The 17,706-nt window shown below is 41.4% G+C and overlaps 1 protein-coding gene across 11 annotated transcripts in view; it reads right to left on the bottom strand.

Annotated features, from left to right (window-relative positions):
* Positions 1–17,706, bottom strand: part of LOC132837650 (NACHT, LRR and PYD domains-containing protein 12-like) — a 95,449-nt gene that overhangs the window by 10,345 nt on the left and 67,398 nt on the right. The window contains exons 1-10 of one of the 11 annotated variants that reach the window (XM_060857428.1): positions 17,341–17,498; positions 16,798–16,974; positions 16,470–16,573; positions 15,715–15,814; positions 15,406–15,519; positions 14,887–14,937; positions 12,928–14,715; positions 12,155–12,328; positions 9,219–9,392; positions 5,633–5,815 (exon numbers count right to left, since the gene is read on the bottom strand). The exons of 2 other annotated variants lie outside the window; for them this stretch is intronic. In XM_060857428.1, the coding sequence (XP_060713411.1) occupies positions 5,633–5,815; positions 9,219–9,392; positions 12,155–12,328; positions 12,928–14,715; positions 14,887–14,937; positions 15,406–15,473 (2,438 nt within the window). In that variant the 5' untranslated portion in view covers positions 15,474–15,519; positions 15,715–15,814; positions 16,470–16,573; positions 16,798–16,974; positions 17,341–17,498. 8 more of the 11 variants (XM_060857429.1, XM_060857427.1, XM_060857430.1 and 5 more) reach the window with 8 other exon arrangements.

The following is a 17,706-nucleotide window of genomic DNA, read 5'->3' as shown; positions in this document are numbered from 1 at the left end:
CGGCCTCTCGGAGAAGGACGCATCAAGTTCGGCACTCGGGACCTCAGGCTACAAGTGGGGGCCCGTCACCACGAAATCATCCACTTCCACGTCATCCACTCTCCCCATCACGCACTTATCCTGGGACTACCGTGGCTCAAGTTGCACAACCCGGTTATCTCATGGTCGGAACCGTGGATTTCTGGCTGGGGTAGGACGTGTGCCCAACACCTCTGGCTCGCAAAGGGGCTACTCCAACTCAACACCACGCCCACCGCACCTACCACCACCAACATGCCCGGCCTCCCAGCAGAATATCTAGACCTCGCAGAGGCTTTCAGCAAGGTCAAAGCCACCGAACTGCCACCACACCGACCGTACAACTGTGCCATTGAACTCCTGCCCAACACCACGTGGCCTAGAGGGAGAATTGTCCCCCTGTCACAACCGGAGTCAGCAGCCATGAATGAGTACATCGAGGAGGAGCTAAGGAAGGGGTTCATTTGGCACTCCATATCCCCAGCATCATCAGGGTTCTTCTTCATAAAGAAGAAGGACGGAGGCCTCTGGCCGTGCTTCAACTACCGCACCCTGAACGAAATCACGGTGAAGTTTCGGTATCCTCTTCCCCTCGTACCATCAGCCTTGGAACAGCTCCGCAAGGCTCGATACTTCACCAAGCTGGACTTATGCAGCGCCTATAACCTCATCCGCATCAGAGAGGGAGATTAATGGAAAACCGCCTTTTCGACCCAGTCCGGCCACTACGAATATTTGGTCATACCGTTTGGCCTTTCTAACAGTCCAGCAGTATTCCAATCCTTTGTTAATAACGTGTTCCATGATATGCTGGACCGCTGGGTAATCGTGTACATCGATGACATCTTAATCTACTCCAAGACCCTGGAGCAGCACGGCCAGCATGTAAGGGCAGTACTGAAATGCCTGATCCAGCACCAACTTTATGCCAAGGTGAGAAATGTGAGTTCCATAAGACCTCAACGGCCTTCCTAGGCTATGTCTTTTTGGCTGAGGGGGTTGCCATGGATGACTCGAAGGTGCAGGCAGTACTGCAGTGGCCGCGGCCACAAACCATTAAGGAGCTGCAGCGCTTCCTGGGGTTCGCCAACTTCTACCACCGTTTTATCCGCGGATTCAGTGCGATTGCGGCACCCCTCACGTCCATGACAAAGAAGGCATCAGCCTGTCTCTCGTTGGCGCCTGAAGCGGTCACGGCCTTTCAACGTCTGAAGGAGAGTTTCACCTCGGCTCCTGTCCTTCACCACCCTGATCCGACCCGACCATTCATAGTCAAGGTGGACGCCTCCAACACGGGAATCGGAGCCGTTCTGTCACAGCGCCAGGGCCCAGCTAATAAAATGTTTCAGTGCGCGTACTTCTCCCGAAAACTGTCAACCAAGGAACGCAACTACGACGTAGGGGGCCACGAGTTACAAGCCATGAAGGTGGATTTCGAAGAATGGCGCCACTGGCTGGAGGGTGCTCAGCATCCTTTCACCGTCCTCAAAGATCACAAGAACCTCTAGTACTTACGCTCCGCCAAACGCATGAATACACGCCAAGCACGGTGGGCCATGTTCTTCACACGCTTCCGGTTCACCGTGACCTACTGTCGGAACTTAGAGCCCGTCTCCAAGTGGACATATCGCAGGATGATTTGTACTTATAGACTTTTAGCCAAATATCAACTATTTTAATTAAACTTCACTGATAGCACTAACATAATACAAATAAAATAATGATAAGACTCTTCAGACCTGGATGAGAATGAGCAAACCTCTTTATTGCAGTCAATCAGCCACCCATTCCATTGAGCTCAAGGAAAAATTTAAAGTAACAAATAAAAACCCAAAAGAGCATTCCTCTGCAACCAAAAAAGATCCCCCCCTTCCCCACCAAAATCCCCTCAATATGTACCGGGAACCAAGAATGCGAAAGCCGAAGCACTGTCGCGTGTATACCGGGAGACCGACCAGGACGCACCTGCATTCTTGTTCAGGTTCAATGGGTCATCATGACGGAAATCTCTCAGGCCAATGCGCGGTCACCTCCTCCTGTAGATTGTCCTCTTATGAAAACACATACCCGAGGACCTATGCACAGCCCTCCTTGAGCTACTACATGCCACACGCAGCTCCGGCAATCACGGCATCACAGGAACAATCCACCTTTCACAGAACCAGTTCTGGTGGCCGTGTTCGTCAAGGGCTGCGCCGTATGTAACACTTCGAAAGCCTATCACCAACTCCCCGCCGGATTGTTACTGCCTCTACCAGTCCCACACTGGCCCTGGTCCCACATAGCCATCGACTTCATCACAGATCTGCCCAGGTCTAACAACTGCACGGTAATCCTCAGCGTTGTTGACCAGTTTTCGAAAGCATGCCACCTGATCCCTCTACCGAAACTCCCCACGGCATTCGAAATGGCCGAAACCCTCTGCAACTTCTTGTTCCATTTTTTCGGCTTTCCCGAAGACATCGTTTCTGACAGAGGGCCCCAGTACACGTCACAAGTCTGGTCTGCCTTTTTCAAACAGCTGAACGTCAAAGTCAGTCTCACCTCGGGATATCACCCACAGGCCAACGGGCAGACGAAGCGCCTGAACCAAGAACTCACCCGCTTCCTCCGCTCGTACTGCCAGAACAATCAGTCTGACTGGAGCAAATACCTCATGTGTGCAGAATACGTGCAGAACTCTTTCATCAAACCCGCCACTGGCACCACTCCCTTCCAAAGTATTCTGGGCTATCAACCACCCTTGTTCCTGTGGTCCGGCAATCCATCCGACCTGCCGGCCGTGGACGAGTGGTTTCACCGGAGCGAGGAGACATGGAACGTGGCGCATCTCCAGCTGCAGAGAGCCATCTGGAGACAAACTATCCAGGCCGACAGGCACCGCAGAGCGCACCCTGATTATCAACCCGGTCAGTGGTTCTGGCTCTCCACCTGCGACATCCGTCTCCGCCTGCCCTGCAGAAAGCTCAGCCCCAGGTATGTGGGGCCTTTCCGGATTATCAAGCAAATAAATCTGGTGTCTTATCGCCTGGCACTACCCCCCACTTACCGCATCTCGCCAACTTTCCATGTCTCGCTGCTGAAACCCACTGGTGAACCGAGAGGGAACCAAGAGGGGGTCGCTGATCCATCGGGTCCGCCGCCTCTACTGATCGGCGGTGAGGACGCTTACCGGGTTCGCGACCTACTGGACTCCAGACACCGGGGAGGAAACCTTGAATATCTGGTCAGCTGGGAGGGGTACGGACCGGAGGAAAAGGCCTCACCTGGGTAAAGGCGGGGGACATCCTTGACCCCTCGCTCACCGCCGAGTTCTACCAACAACACCCAGACAGACTGGCCCCCTGGCCTCGGGGAAGACCCCGGCATCGCACACATCCTCGCTTCGGGAGCCGCTTGCTTGGGGGCACCAACAGAGAACCATCTCCAGAGTATTAGTTGCTTCTGGACTGCAGTTCCCATAATCCCCGCAGCGGGACTAATTACGCCGCCACCTGTTTCCAATTTCCCACGTTATATAAGCCGTACATGAACTTGACCCCAGTTGCGAAGTCTCGATCAGCCATTGCGATCATGCTGAGCATTTTCCTGTTTGTCTCTAGTTCCGGTTTTGCCATTCTGTTTCTGTATTTTGGTTTAGTGATTGTTTGCCGCATGCCCTGACCTTCTGCCTGTATTTCTGACTATGATTTCTGCCTCCGCTACATTACTATGTTTGTCGTTATTGACCTTTGCCTGTTGTTTACGAGTTCGTACAAAAAAAGCTGCAAATGGATCATCAGACTTACGACGCGTCATTACAACGACAATGTGTGACCCAGTCATTTTGGAGACACTCAGTTCTTACACTCAATACACATTTAAAGTAAAACCCCATTTAATCTACAAAGATGAAAAACAGTATAAAATGCTTGAGCAGGATTTTTCCTGGGTTCTTCTTGACTCTGATGAATCAAAGGCACTTCATGTATTTTGTCGGTGTTATGCTGGAATAAACTACTTTTAAACTACTACTTAAATTTGATCTTTGCCCACATACTTTTATTTTCTTACTTTGGTGAGCCAGCCAGGAGGGATTAAAAAAGTAAGAAAAGATAAGAAAAATAGATTTTTCTTCTTTTACACTGTTTTTGATTCAGGGAACCCCCTCATTTTAAAAAATTTAAAAACTTTAAGGTTAGAATAGAACACAGAGTATAGTTTATCATAGCAGGAGTGGTGTGGTTTTGTGTGACGTACTGTGACACTGTTTTAAAGTTACATTTTAAGTCCAAAATACTGTGGATAAGAAGACTGTGAGGAAAGAGGAGCACCCTTTAGCATTTTCAGAGCAATTATTGGAGACATTTAAAACATTTATTGACAATCCTGCCATTGCTCCGAATGATGTCAGTTTTAAATCTGCTTTGATTAACAAACGTGACCAACTCACCCGTGTCTACTGTGTCAATATTTGTAACCCATCTCTCTGAATATAATTACGTGATTGCTAAAATGACAGTTTTACAACAGCAATGCTAACTCAAAGAGATCCCATCTTGTATCAGCAGTAGGTGTTAAAATGCTCAATAAGAATAGAGCCCACCAGGTTTCCTGGAAAAAAGAGGACTATACTACTGGAGAAAAGGAAAGATAATACCCTGATAACCTCCTGGTGTGTTATGTGGTAAAGAAGGACATATTTCAAGGGAATGCAAATTTCCCCTTAAGAGAACAGGCCCCAAAACTGATTTAAACCAGTTACAGGCTACAGTAAACAGACTGAGTAAGGAGCTCAAGAATCAGTGTAACTCATTGCCTGTAATTTTTCACCAAGCCACTCAGCAAATTTGGCACAGTCAGAAAAACAAAATGCATTTTCAGCAGGATGTGCCCTGTCATGGTAAAGAATTACCAAAATGAGGGCCCATGGATTAATCACTGGGTGAAACCATGCAGAGAATCAGTTCACAAGCGCTGCCACAAAGCTAAAATACAGTTATGTATGTGTTCCATATTGAGAAGTAAATGTTGATAATCAATGTATGATGTTTCCATTGGGTGTGATGGTATCTAAATGTCTCTGCTCCAACCAAAGAAATATTTTACACAGAACCACATTTTAAGAAGAAAATCTGTGATAAGTTTGCCTTATGTAATGGAAATATAACCTGTGTGCATGAGGTAAGGGTTCAATGACGGATAAATTCTCTGAGGGCCGAAGGAGGACAACCTAGACAAAGCTTCACCGCCACTAAAATACTTCATGTATTTTGTAACTTTTATGTTGGAATAAACTTCTTCTTTATTAAGATCTTCACCCTCATCCTTTGTAGATAGAAAATGTCTGTAATGGCTCTGTATTTTGTAGATAGGTCTAGATGTTCTATTATCCAGAACTTTTAGAAATTGTTTTCATTTAATTCAGATTATTTGCCAAAAAATTCTACCATCTTTTTACAACCTCAACCTTCCAAAACTGGCACATTATGATGTAAACCTAGGAACTGTTCTATTTCTGTGATTTACAGAGACTCCCAGATAATATTGAATCATAATCAGTATGCAGGGAAACAATTAAAGAATGTGTCTAACTGAGGAACAGGTCATGTGGCTCTCAGAGAGATGAACTTACCTCAGTGTCTTCAGTTTACAATGAGGATTCTCCAGTACAGCAGAGAGACTCTTCACTGGTCCTTTTCTGGAGTCTTTGAGGTTATTCCCAGACAGATCCAGTTCTCTCAGGTGTGAGGAGTTTGATCTCAGAGCTGAAGTCAGAGCAGCACATCCTTCATATGAGACACCACAATCACACAACCTGCAGGGAGACAATGACACACTCTTCACTCTCTCAGTTCAGGATGCACAGATCAATTCAACAGGAACTTTTTCATTAAAGATTCAATGCAGTCTTTAATCTTTATTTAATGCTTGTAGAATGTGATTCAATCCCTGTTGTACAATCTGTATAGCACCAATAAAAATACAGCTAAAATACAGACAGACAGACAGACAGACAGACAGAGTGAAGCTTGAATGTTTGTGAACCCTTTTTCTATATTTCAAGTCAAGTCAAGTCAAGAAGCTTTTATTGTCATTTTAACCATATATACAAGACAACATTTCTCCAGGACCATGGTGCTACATAAAAGAAAGAAAGAGCTAAGAACTTAAGTAAGTTGGTCCTAGCCACATAAAGTGCATTTGTGCAACCTGGTGCAAACAGTTCAAGACAAAAAACAAAAAGACGGTGCTAACAAAAATTACAAGACATTACACAAAAGACATTACACAAAAGACAATACACAAAATCAGCACCGACCAGTGTACATACTGTATGTTCTATATTGCATATGCAGAATCCCAGAATGAACACCTAATCTAGTAGCAGCAGTTATATGAGGTATTGTAATGTATTGTGCAAAAGAGCAATTGACTGAAATGTGCAAAACAGCATGTGCAAAGAGCAAATACAGTTTGCAAAAACAGCATTTAAACATTGAAAACAGCATTTAAACATTTAAACATGTTGTGAGTCAGCAAGGTGAACAGCAGTGGGCTGAACACGCAGCCTTGAGGGGCTTCAGTGCTCATTGTTTTGGTGCTGGAGATCCTGTTCCCGATCCGGACTGACTGAAGTCTCCCAGTCAGGAAATCCAGTATCCAGTTGCAGAATCCAGTTCAGTCCCAGCAGGCTCAGCTTCTCATCAGGTGCTTAGGGATGACTGCATTGAATTCTGAACTATAGTCTATAAACAGCATTCGTACATAAGTGTCTTTATTGTCCAGGTGGGTGAGGGCTAAATGAAGGCCTGTGGCAATGGCATTGTCCATGGAGTTGTTTGGATGATATACGACACTGCAGGGGGTCCAGTGATGTGCCTCATAACGAGTTCTCAATGCACTTCATTAAAATGGGTGTAAGTGCAAGAGGACAAAAGTAATTGAGGCAGGACACTGTAGACTTCTTTGGCACAGGGACAATGATGGTTGTCCTGAGGCACTTCAGAACAACAATGCTGTTCAGGGAAATACTGAAGATGTCAATAAAGACATCCACTAGCTGTTCTGCACATTCCCTGAGCACCCTGCCAAGAATGTTGTCAGGTCCAGCAGCCTTCCGTGGGTTGAGTTCTCCTCATGTCAGCTATGGATAGACAGAGTACCAGATTGTTGGGGGATTGATGGTCTTCCTTGCTGCTACGTTGTTCTGCACCTCAAACCAAGCGTAGATGTTGTTCAGTGTGTCTGACAGGGAGGCATCATATGTATGCCCTGCCACATGAGCTGGGTGTCTCTGCTGTCTAGGAAATGGCTGTGGATTGTCTGTGCATGTGTGTGCATCGCTTCTGTGATGGCTCAGGACAATTTTGCCCTTGCTGTTCTTTGGACCGCCCTGGCCCCTTCTCTGAAGACTAGGTCTAGACTTAGCGCATGCACTTTACAAGTCATCCACGTCTTCTGGTTGGAGCATGTGGTGATGATCTTGGAGACGGTCATGTCATCAATGCACTTGCCGAAGTAGCTGGTCACGGATGCTGTGTACTCCACCAAGTTGATGGAATCGCCGTTGGTTGCAGCCTCCCTAAAGATGTTCCAGTCAGTGCACTTAAAGCAGTCCTAAAGGGCAGAGGTGTCTCCTGTTGGCCAGGTTTTCACATGCTTAAGAACCGGTTTAGAGCGTCTGACAAGTGGCCTGTATGATGGAATTACATCAGAGATGTGGTCTGAGTAGCCAAGGTGTGGGCGGTACTCTGCACTATACGTGCCAGGAATGTTTGTGTAAGTAAGATCCAGCGTGTATACTCTTCTTGTTGCAAAGTCCACATACTGATGGAATTACTTACTGCACAGAGCTGCATTTCCATCGGCACGGAACAAGGTGAGCCGATCTAACAGAATGGCGCCGTTTGGAACTCTGTTACTGAGCCATTGAGCTGGTCACCGCTATCAGACGAGGCCGAGGACTGGAAGCCTGGTCTCCACAGAAAAAAAAATTAAATAGCACCATATTATATTGCTACTGCCACTATACCATCTTGTATATCCATTCTGAATACATATGACCTAAAACATAGGAAAAAATAGGAGACCACGTCATCAGAGGTGCCTAAATGGTCAGAGCACATGAATGTTACAAACACCCAATAATATAATATGTGGAAAGTTCACATACAATATTTCAGTAGTCGATAAACAACAGCCAATATTGTTGGTGAAGAACCGCCGATTTGTAAAACAGCGGATTCAAAGGTAGTGTACATGGACAAGTCGTCAATCCGATCATCCACAAGATCCTGGATCAGACAGCCTTAATGGAGAGTGAGTGTGTGTTGAACAGCTCAAATTGGAGGCAGTTCTTACCAGGCACAGAGCTAGAAAAGCTGGCTAGCTTAGCTAGCGCCCCATGGTTTACAGTCCAGTTGTTTTTTCTAGAACGAGGGACTGAAGTCCATAATGTTCTTATACTCTGATGTGAGCCTCGATTAAAACATTATCTGATGCGGTCGGCAGAGAATGTATTGATGGAGGTAGAGAGAAGATGGTGGCTCAGAGAAGATGAAGGTGGAGTAGGGGTGTAGCTGGAAGAGCTCAATCGCAGAATATTGTAGTAGCAAAGCAGCTACATGAATCAATAAAGAGAGAGCAATCCAAAAGAGTATGCCAAAAATCCAAGAGGGCATTTGTAGAAAGAAAACACAATACAGCCAAAAGAGAACAACACCGGGAGCAGCAAGAGCCAAACGCACCAGCGTACGATCCGAGTGGGATAGGCAGTGTAGAGAATGGATAGGCAGTAGGAGTAATCGATCCCTGTTGACCTGATTCTAATTTAAAACTTTAAAATAATTGCTAATCCTTGAGATCGATATATTTTGTCACTGACATATGTAATACTAGATCATTTTCAATAAATAAATGACCAACTATAATATAACCATTGTCTTTTATTTACTTTTTACTGACTATTTTAGAACCTCAACCTGCCAAAACTAGCATATTATGATACAAACCTGGCAACCGAACCGTACTACTGCTCTGATTCCAATATACTTCCAGATAATAAGAAACAAGGTTAGTCAGTGTGCAATGAAACTTTTAGAGAGTGTGTCTTACTGAGGACCAGGTCATGTGACTCTCAGAGAGATGAGAGATGAAAACTTCTGCTTCAGTCTCACTATTAGAGAATGTGTCTTACTGAGGATCAGGGATGATCTTACCTCAGTGTTTCCAGTTTACAGTGAGGATTCTCCAGTACAGCAGAGAGACTCTTCACTCCTGAGTCTTTGAGTTGATTCACAGACAGATCCAGTTCTTTCAGGTGTGAGGGGTTTGATCTCAGAGCTGAAGTCAGATCAGCACAGCCTTCATCTGAGACACCACAATACCACAACCTGCAGAGAGACAATGACACACTCATCACTCTCCCAGTTCAGGACACACAGTTCAGTTAAGCAAAACAGTCACGGCAGTATAGAATATACTATAGAATATTATACATACATACATAACTATATACAGTATATGCACACCAGTGTTGTGTTAGTTACTAAGAAATAGTAACTAGTTACAGTTACTAGTTACTTCATTCAAAAAGTCAATAAAAAAAAACTCAAATACTTTGATGATTACTTACACCAAAAACGCATTACTGTTAAAAGTATCTTTTTAGTTACTTTTTTAAAGAATGTTCGTTAATGTTCCCATTAATGCCCTTTTATGCATTATGGTCTATACAAACACAAAACTGATTTAAACACAAAGTAATTTTTAAACACTATTTTACTATTTTAAGCACAAAACTGACCACAAACTGAATATATCACAAGGATTTCTGAAATAAATAACAAAACATGCTGAATAATATATTCAAAATCAAAAACTAAAGTGGCTTCTGCATCATTCTGCATGTTTCTGGAGGTGCTTCGACAGATTGGAGTTGCTGTTTATTGCGGTAGATCGGACCTTCGAACCAGAAAGACACAGCTTACATTTGACTAAAAGGTTTTTGTCTTTATGTTCAACTAAAGTGAAATAATGAGCATATTTCCACTGTGAGAAACTCGTCTTGCTCTCGCCTTGACTCGCCATTACTGCCACACATACTTGAATAAATGGAAACACGCCCAAAGTGCGTTTTCTTCGTGTTTACAGTGATTGGCATCCGCCAATCCTACAATGCGTCGCTGCTGTAAACAGGTTAGTCTGTAGGCTAACCTTCAGCTAAAATGAATTCATTTAAAAAAGTAACGGACAACGCACCATATGGTAATGGAGTTCATTTATTTAAAAAGTAATGCGTTAGAGTATTAGTTACTGTCAAAAGTAACTGCGTTACAGTAACATGTTACTAGTAACGCGTTATTGCCCAACACTGATGCACACACATACAGTTAGGCCCAGAATTATTTGGATAGTGACACAATCTTCATGATTTGGGCTATGCATGGCACCACATTTGAAATGAAACAACAGAGATGAAAAGGGCAGAGTTTTAGGTTTAATTAGAGGGGTTGAACAAAAATATCCTATGAAACATTTAGGAATTGCAACCATTTTAATACAGATTTACCTCATTTCAGGGGCTCAAAGGTTATTGGACAAATTAACGTTACCATAATTAAAATGTAAATTTTTAATACTTTGTTGAGAATCCTTTGGAGCCAATGACTGAATGTAGTCTGGCACATGGATATCACCAAATGCTGGGTTTTCCTCTTTTGTAATGCTTTGGCAGGCCTTTACTGTAGCTGTCTTCAGTTGCTTGTTTGTGGGTCTTTCTGCTTTAGGTTTTGTCTTAAGCAAATGAAATGCATGCTCAATTGGGTTGAGATCTGGTGATTGACTTGGCCATTGCAGAATATTCCACTTCTTTGCCTTAAAAAACTCCTGGGTTGCTTTTTCAGTATGATTTGGGTCATTGTCCATCTGTACTGTAAAGCGCCGTCGAATCAACTTTGCAGTATTTGGCTGAATCTCAGCAGATAGTATATCCCTATACACTTTTGAATTCCTCCAGCTGCTTCTGTCACATCAATAACAAACCCTAGTGACCCAGTGCCATTGGAAGCCATACATGCCCATGCCATCACACTGCCTCCACCATGTTTTACAGAGGATGTGCAGTGCTTTGGTTCATGAGCTGTTCTAAGCCTCAATTGATAATGGGAACAGCCCATGAAATAGCTTCTGAGGCAAATACTTGTCCAAATACTTTTGGTCCCTTATTAAGGAGCTGCAATTCCTAAACACTTCTTCCAATTTTGATGTGAATACCGTCAAATTACAGCAAAGTCTGCACTTTAAGTCCATTTTAATTATGTAACTGTATTTTGAATATGTTTTGGTAAACAACTAAAATAATAAAACTTGTGTCAGTGTCCAAATACATATGGACCTAACTATATATATATATATATATATATATATATATATATATAGCTAGATATCACAAATGTACAGTTTGTGCAAGACAACCAAAGCTTTTGCAGGAACTGAGAGCATTTTACCATTATGAATGGGCAGTTATACCACTTGAGAGAATTAAATTTATGCACAATTATCAAAAGACTGCATGCCATCACTGATCCTGAAGGGGGCGATACATGATATTAAGAACTAAATGGTATGCAAACTTTTGAACAGGGATTATTTCTTATTTTTATTTTTGTTATGTTTTGTTTGATGATTGTGCCATGAAATGAAGCAACATTCATAACAATGTTATTTTATTAACTTGAGTCCTATAAGAAATAAACTAAATTTGTTTTGCCTTCTCACTCAGATTTTCTTTTTTCAGAAGTCAGAAATATAATAATAAAATATAAATAATAATAAATTATAAACTAAATAAATATGAATAAAGAAATTACTGAAAATTAAGTAACGAAAATCCGACATAGCTTTTGAATTGTGGTTCAAGAGAAGCATTTAAAAACAAAATAATGAAACTGACCTAGACAAAAATTATGGCACCTCTATAAAAGATACATATGGACATGTTAAACTAAAGTGTGTCCTGTAATTAGCATCACCTGTAATGATGGTGCCTCCTCATGATATTTGATGCTGAAACTAAAACCTCTGCTTCAGTCTCACTTTTAGAGAATGTGTCTTACTGAGGATCAGGTCACGTGACTCAGAGAGATGATCTTACCTCAGTGTCTCCAGTTTACAGTGAGGATTCTTCAGTACAGCAGAGAGACTCTTCACTCCTGAATCACTGAGTTTATTTGCAGACAGATCCAGTTCTCTCAGATTGGAGGATTCAGAGCTGAGCACTGAGGCCAAACCTGCACAACTTTTATCATTTAGACCACAATTATTCAACCTAAAGGAAAGAATAATATACATGATGCAATAACGGTGTACAGTATCAAAAGTTCTCATAATTCTAAAAGAATTGTGCAAACGTGTTAAACAGGTGGTGCAACATACGGTGATGTGTTTGTTGTGTAATGTGTGTTTACTAAATGTAGATTAGAGACATTTATACCACAGAACTAATGATTTTGGTTTCTGATCAGACGTGTTGATTAATTTTCTATAACAGCAGCTCTGACTGTAGTGCAGCTAAAATCACAACTTTATATTAATGAATGTGTTCTAATAATCATTGTTTCTATAGCAACAGCTCATTGACAGTAACTGGTTTCTTCATTTACAGATCACGTGGCTAAACACAAATACATTTAAAACTGTGCTATTATAAAATAAAATTCATACAAAACTGTATATAATGATGATATGGTATAGATGACATTTATGTCAGATTTATGGAAGGAGTTTACAATGTCAGCACTGTGCCAACTAATGTTGACTACACAGTAAACATACTTCTCTTATGTTATCTTTTAAGCTCTGTAAGTTCTTATTTCTTGCATGTTCATGCTATAAGAATGTTGTAACAGTTTATTTATTGTTACTTACTCGGCTTTTCTGGTGGCTGCAACCACAGGCAGGAGCTTCAGAAGAACATCATCTGATGTACAGTGTTTGTTCATATATTTATTCAGGACAAACACATCCTGTTCCTGCACTGATGTCAGTAACACAAACACCAAAGCTGACCACTGAGAAGGAGAAAGTTCAATATGCTGTAAATTTCCAGACTGTAGGTAGTGTTGGATTTCCTCAACTAGAGAATGATCTTCCAGTTCATTTAGACAGTGGAACAGATTGATGGATTTCTCTGTGGAGGGATTCTCTCTGATCTTCTCCTTGATGAAATGAACTGTTTCCTGCTTACTGTGGGAAATACTTTTTGTCTTTGTCACTATATTTTGAGTTTGTAAGAGGATCTGATTGGACTCCAGTGAGAGACCCAGAAGAAAGCGAAGGAAAAGATCCAGATGTCCATTTTTACTCTGTAAAGCCAAAACTACAGCACTCCTGTGAACATCTGACATTTTAAATTTTAGCCAGAAAAAAGGAAATATTGGCTTTTTAAAAACATTTTTCTTTTGATTTATGAATTTCAGGTGCACATACAGAGCTGCGAGGTGCTCCTGAATGCTCAGATGAACAAAGCAGTACACTTTACTCTGGTGAAGCCCAAACTCCTCTCTGAAGATCTGTGTACACACACCTGAATACACTGATGCTTCTGTCACATCGATGCCACACTCCATCAGGTCTTCCTCATAGAAGATCAGGTTGCCTTTCATCAGCTGCTGAAAAGCCAGTTTACCCAGTTTCAGGACCATTTCTTTATCTGTCTCTCTGCTCTCTGTGTACTTTTTCTTGATGATGTTTGTCTGAATGATGAGGAAGTGTGTGTACATTTGAGTCAGAGTTTTGGGGATCTCTCCACTCTCTGCTTTACCCAACAGTCTCTCTAGAACAGTGGCTGAAATCCAGCAGAAGACTGGGATGTGGCACATGATGTAGAGGCTTCTTAATGACTTCAGGTGTGTGATGATTCTGTTGCTCAGGCTCTGATCTCTGATCCTCTTCCTGAAATATTCCTCCTTCTGTGGGTCATTGAACCCTCGTACCTCTGTGACTCGATTTAACCACTCAGAGGGGATTTGATCAGCTGCTGCAGGTCTGGAGGTGATCCAGATGAGAGCAGAGGGAAGTAGATTCCCTTTGATCAGGTTTATCAGCAGCACATCCACTGATGCTGGTTCAGTTACATCACACACTCTCACTGTGTTCTGGAAATCCAGAGGGAAACGACACTCATCCAAACCATCAAAAATAAACAGAACTTTGTGGAGGCTGGAAATGTTTGTTTCTTTTATCTCCTTAATATAGAAATGAAGAAGCTCCATCAGACTCAGTGTTTGATCCTTCATCAGATTGAGCTCTCTGAAAGGAAGTGGAAATATGAGATGAACATCCTGATTTGTTTCCCCTTCAGCCCAGTCTAGAATGAATTTCTGCACAGAGACTGTTTTTCCAATGCCAGCGACTCCCTTTGTCAGAACGCTCCTGATGGGTTTGTCTTCTTCAGGTAAAGGCTTAAAGATGTCACTACATTTGATTGCTGTTTCCTCTGTAGCTGCTCTCCTGGATGCTGCCTCGATCTGTCTCACCTCATTTTCATTATTGACTTTTCCACTGTCTCCTTCTGTGATGTAGAGCTCTGTGTAGATCTCATTGAGTGATGGGTTTCCCTGTTTTATTGTCACCTCGTTTATTTGCTGAAATTTCTTTAACAGATTTAATCTGTATCTCTCCTGAAGATGAGGTTCAGTAGTTACATCATTACATCTGAAAAATGGTAACAGACGTGGTGAGATATCAAACACAATGTCTGTAATTCTTCTTGAATTAAATGTCTGTGTTTGTTAAACTCATCATCTGTAGAAATTCTTAAGAGGAAGTGACCAGATGCTTTTAATATTAATGAAAATATCATTGTCATGCTGAGGTTGATCTTACCCTGTATCAGTGACTTTCTGTCCCGTCTTCTCTCTTGCTTGCTGTAGGACACTGAAAATGAAACAGATTAAATTTCATTCATGTATATTTTGTATAGGTGCTGATGTGGTTTGATTACCCATATCCTTCAACTCTGGACTCTCTCATCAAACAGACATTTCTAACCACAAAACTGCTCTCATTGGATATTATTTGTTTTTATTTACAGCATGAAAAGTCCAAGATATTAACAGTAAAACCTTCTAAGTAACAGAGTTAATATTTTCTGCATTCTGATGTTTAGCTAACTCTCTTGATCTGTAATTGTATGTATTGCACTGTTGCCACATGATTAAACGAAGGTGAAGGTCTTTATAATAAAGGGAACAATAAATGTATCTTTATAATATTCTAAAAACCCATTTATAATACACAATATGTATAACAGCATAATAAAGTTTAACACCTAAAATTAATTAAGTGATTAAAATGGTTAACAATATTATATTTTATCATTCAAGTTACATGCAAATGTGTTACCATTCCAGTGTGGGTTCTCTCATCTCTTTAAATCCCAGTGGTAACGCCATAGACTCTTCACTCTTCATGGAAGCAAGGCTGGGTCTTGAGTCTGATCTCTTCAACTGAATTTCACTGCACAGCAACACATAGATAATACTGATGCTGTATTACAGTTAAAAAGAGACATATGAAAATACTTTTGTTTCCTAAGCAATTCCAGGAAAGCACAGTAATATCTGTAAGCAAATGGATTCAAGTGTAATTCGAAGATTCACTCATGATTTGTGTGTGTGTTTTGACCATGGGTGTGGGTACAGGTTTTCATACCAGTCAAGCAGGAGCCACACCTGATTCAACCTGCGTAATTATTTGATTTTGGCAGCCTCACATCCTGTTTCTGAGCTTCACTGTCAGATCCGTTGGCTCTCTAAAGGCAAATGGTTTGGATTATTCAAAATTCTTTTGATAACTTTTATCCAGGTTAGTCTGAAGATGATAAATGACAATTGTGCTGTTAACTGGGTATCATTTATAGGGGGAAAAAAAATTTCTGACAAAATCCAAACTGGTACAAAAATATAATTGGGTGAAAATGGAGCATAGCGTATGATGAACCTGAGAAAATCCAAGGGGCCTAACTTTTAAATTTTCGACACACAGCTCAAAAGTGTAATAAATGAATGATATACTTTGCATATTTCTAATTTAGGCCAAATGAACCAATGGTAGTGCTAAAGCCTTGACCGAAAATAATATTAGAATGTTCCAGATCCTGTCTGTCAGGCTTTCTGTCTCCCCTTTAAGGCTTCAAATGCCTCTTGTGTCACAGCTGTTCATATAAACCTGTCCTGGGTTTTCCTAGTCAAGGTGCAATGTGGGCTGAACAGGGTACTGAGCATTGTTCACAAAGCAATGGAAGAATTCATTCACAAGATACAACAAAACCAAAGAAGAAGATAATGTTGGTGACATGAAACTGTAACATGAACTCAAGCTTGACGCAGAAACCATTCTGAAGGAGGAGCTGAAGAAAATGGCAAGCGTGTGTTTTTAGGGAGTTGCTGAAGATTAAGACGTCATACTTGTAATGCCCCGAGGGCATAATAGGGCAGTCTGCCATTCATCCTCTGCCCTGATGCAAATGAACTTGTAGGTGCTTTGTACTGTAGGTTCTCCTTCGTAGGACCTAGAGAAGATGAGATGTAGCTCAGGGAGATGTAGCTTAAATTCTGCACCTTCTTGACCTGCCTGTGTATCACTGAGGCAAGGAAAATGCCATGAACTCAGTACTGCATCCATTGTTAGCTAGTTTCATTGTGACTTATAGAGAAGATAGTTTGACCCTCCAACAGCCATACATAAAGTCTTTATATTCTCAATATTCATCTCTTAAATAAAAGAACTGCTTACCGCTTTTTTAATTGTGGAGATCTGCAGGATGTTCAGGATTAGAGTGATCCATATTTCACTATTAGAAAAGAAAGATTTTTTGTAGCTCTGGGTTTGGTGATGTAACCGTCCACCTCAAGCTTCAGTGTGTTTGGAGCTGCTCTTGTGCTGTTGTGCTGCTGCTACGTGATTAGATGACTGGATAATTTAATTAATGAGCAGGTATACAGGTGTTACTAATTATTACTAAATCATTCATACAAAGGTGTTAAATACAGTCTAAATTTAGCATACAGTCTAAATTCTCCTCTTTCCTTTAAATAAAACACATCACACGTTTGTAAATGCTATGTCTGAGGATTCATTTATATTTTATATTTATTACCCAGCCTGTTAATGTTTATTATTATTATTATTATTATTATTATTATTATTATTATTAATGGCATTTCTTATTCCTATTGTCTTTACCACGACTTTAGAACCTCTTCTTGTTTCCTAAACACACACAGACTATAAACTCATATTTCTTTTCTAAAAGTCTTTACTACAGAGATCGCTCACCTTTAGTCAGTTTTGTAGAATTATAAACTTCATTTTGATTTATAGCTTCATGTTTTCAAGACGTTCTCTAAAATGGCGCTGAGACGTCCTAGATATTTTCACTTTCTGAATCAGAAACTCCTCACATGAGGAAACAGCAGCATGGAATTTAAACTGCGGTTAAACCAGTCAGTCTGTTTGGAAGTTCGGCGAATGAGCCGCACCTACATTTTTAAGTGCACGGCTTTTAGACACTTAGCGGTAATAGTGCTGAAAGCTAAAGACCGTCATAATCAAAGCAATGCAACTGTAAATACAGCCTGATCATTTTAAATAAATAATAACAAACTGACAACACTGCAATTTCAGTATTTATGAATATAAAGG

Source organism: Tachysurus vachellii, chromosome 21, assembly GCF_030014155.1.
Source record: "Tachysurus vachellii isolate PV-2020 chromosome 21, HZAU_Pvac_v1, whole genome shotgun sequence".
In the NCBI taxonomy this organism is placed as follows: Eukaryota; Metazoa; Chordata; class Actinopteri; order Siluriformes; family Bagridae; genus Tachysurus; species Tachysurus vachellii.
This window is presented reverse-complemented; position numbering and strand designations above follow the sequence as displayed.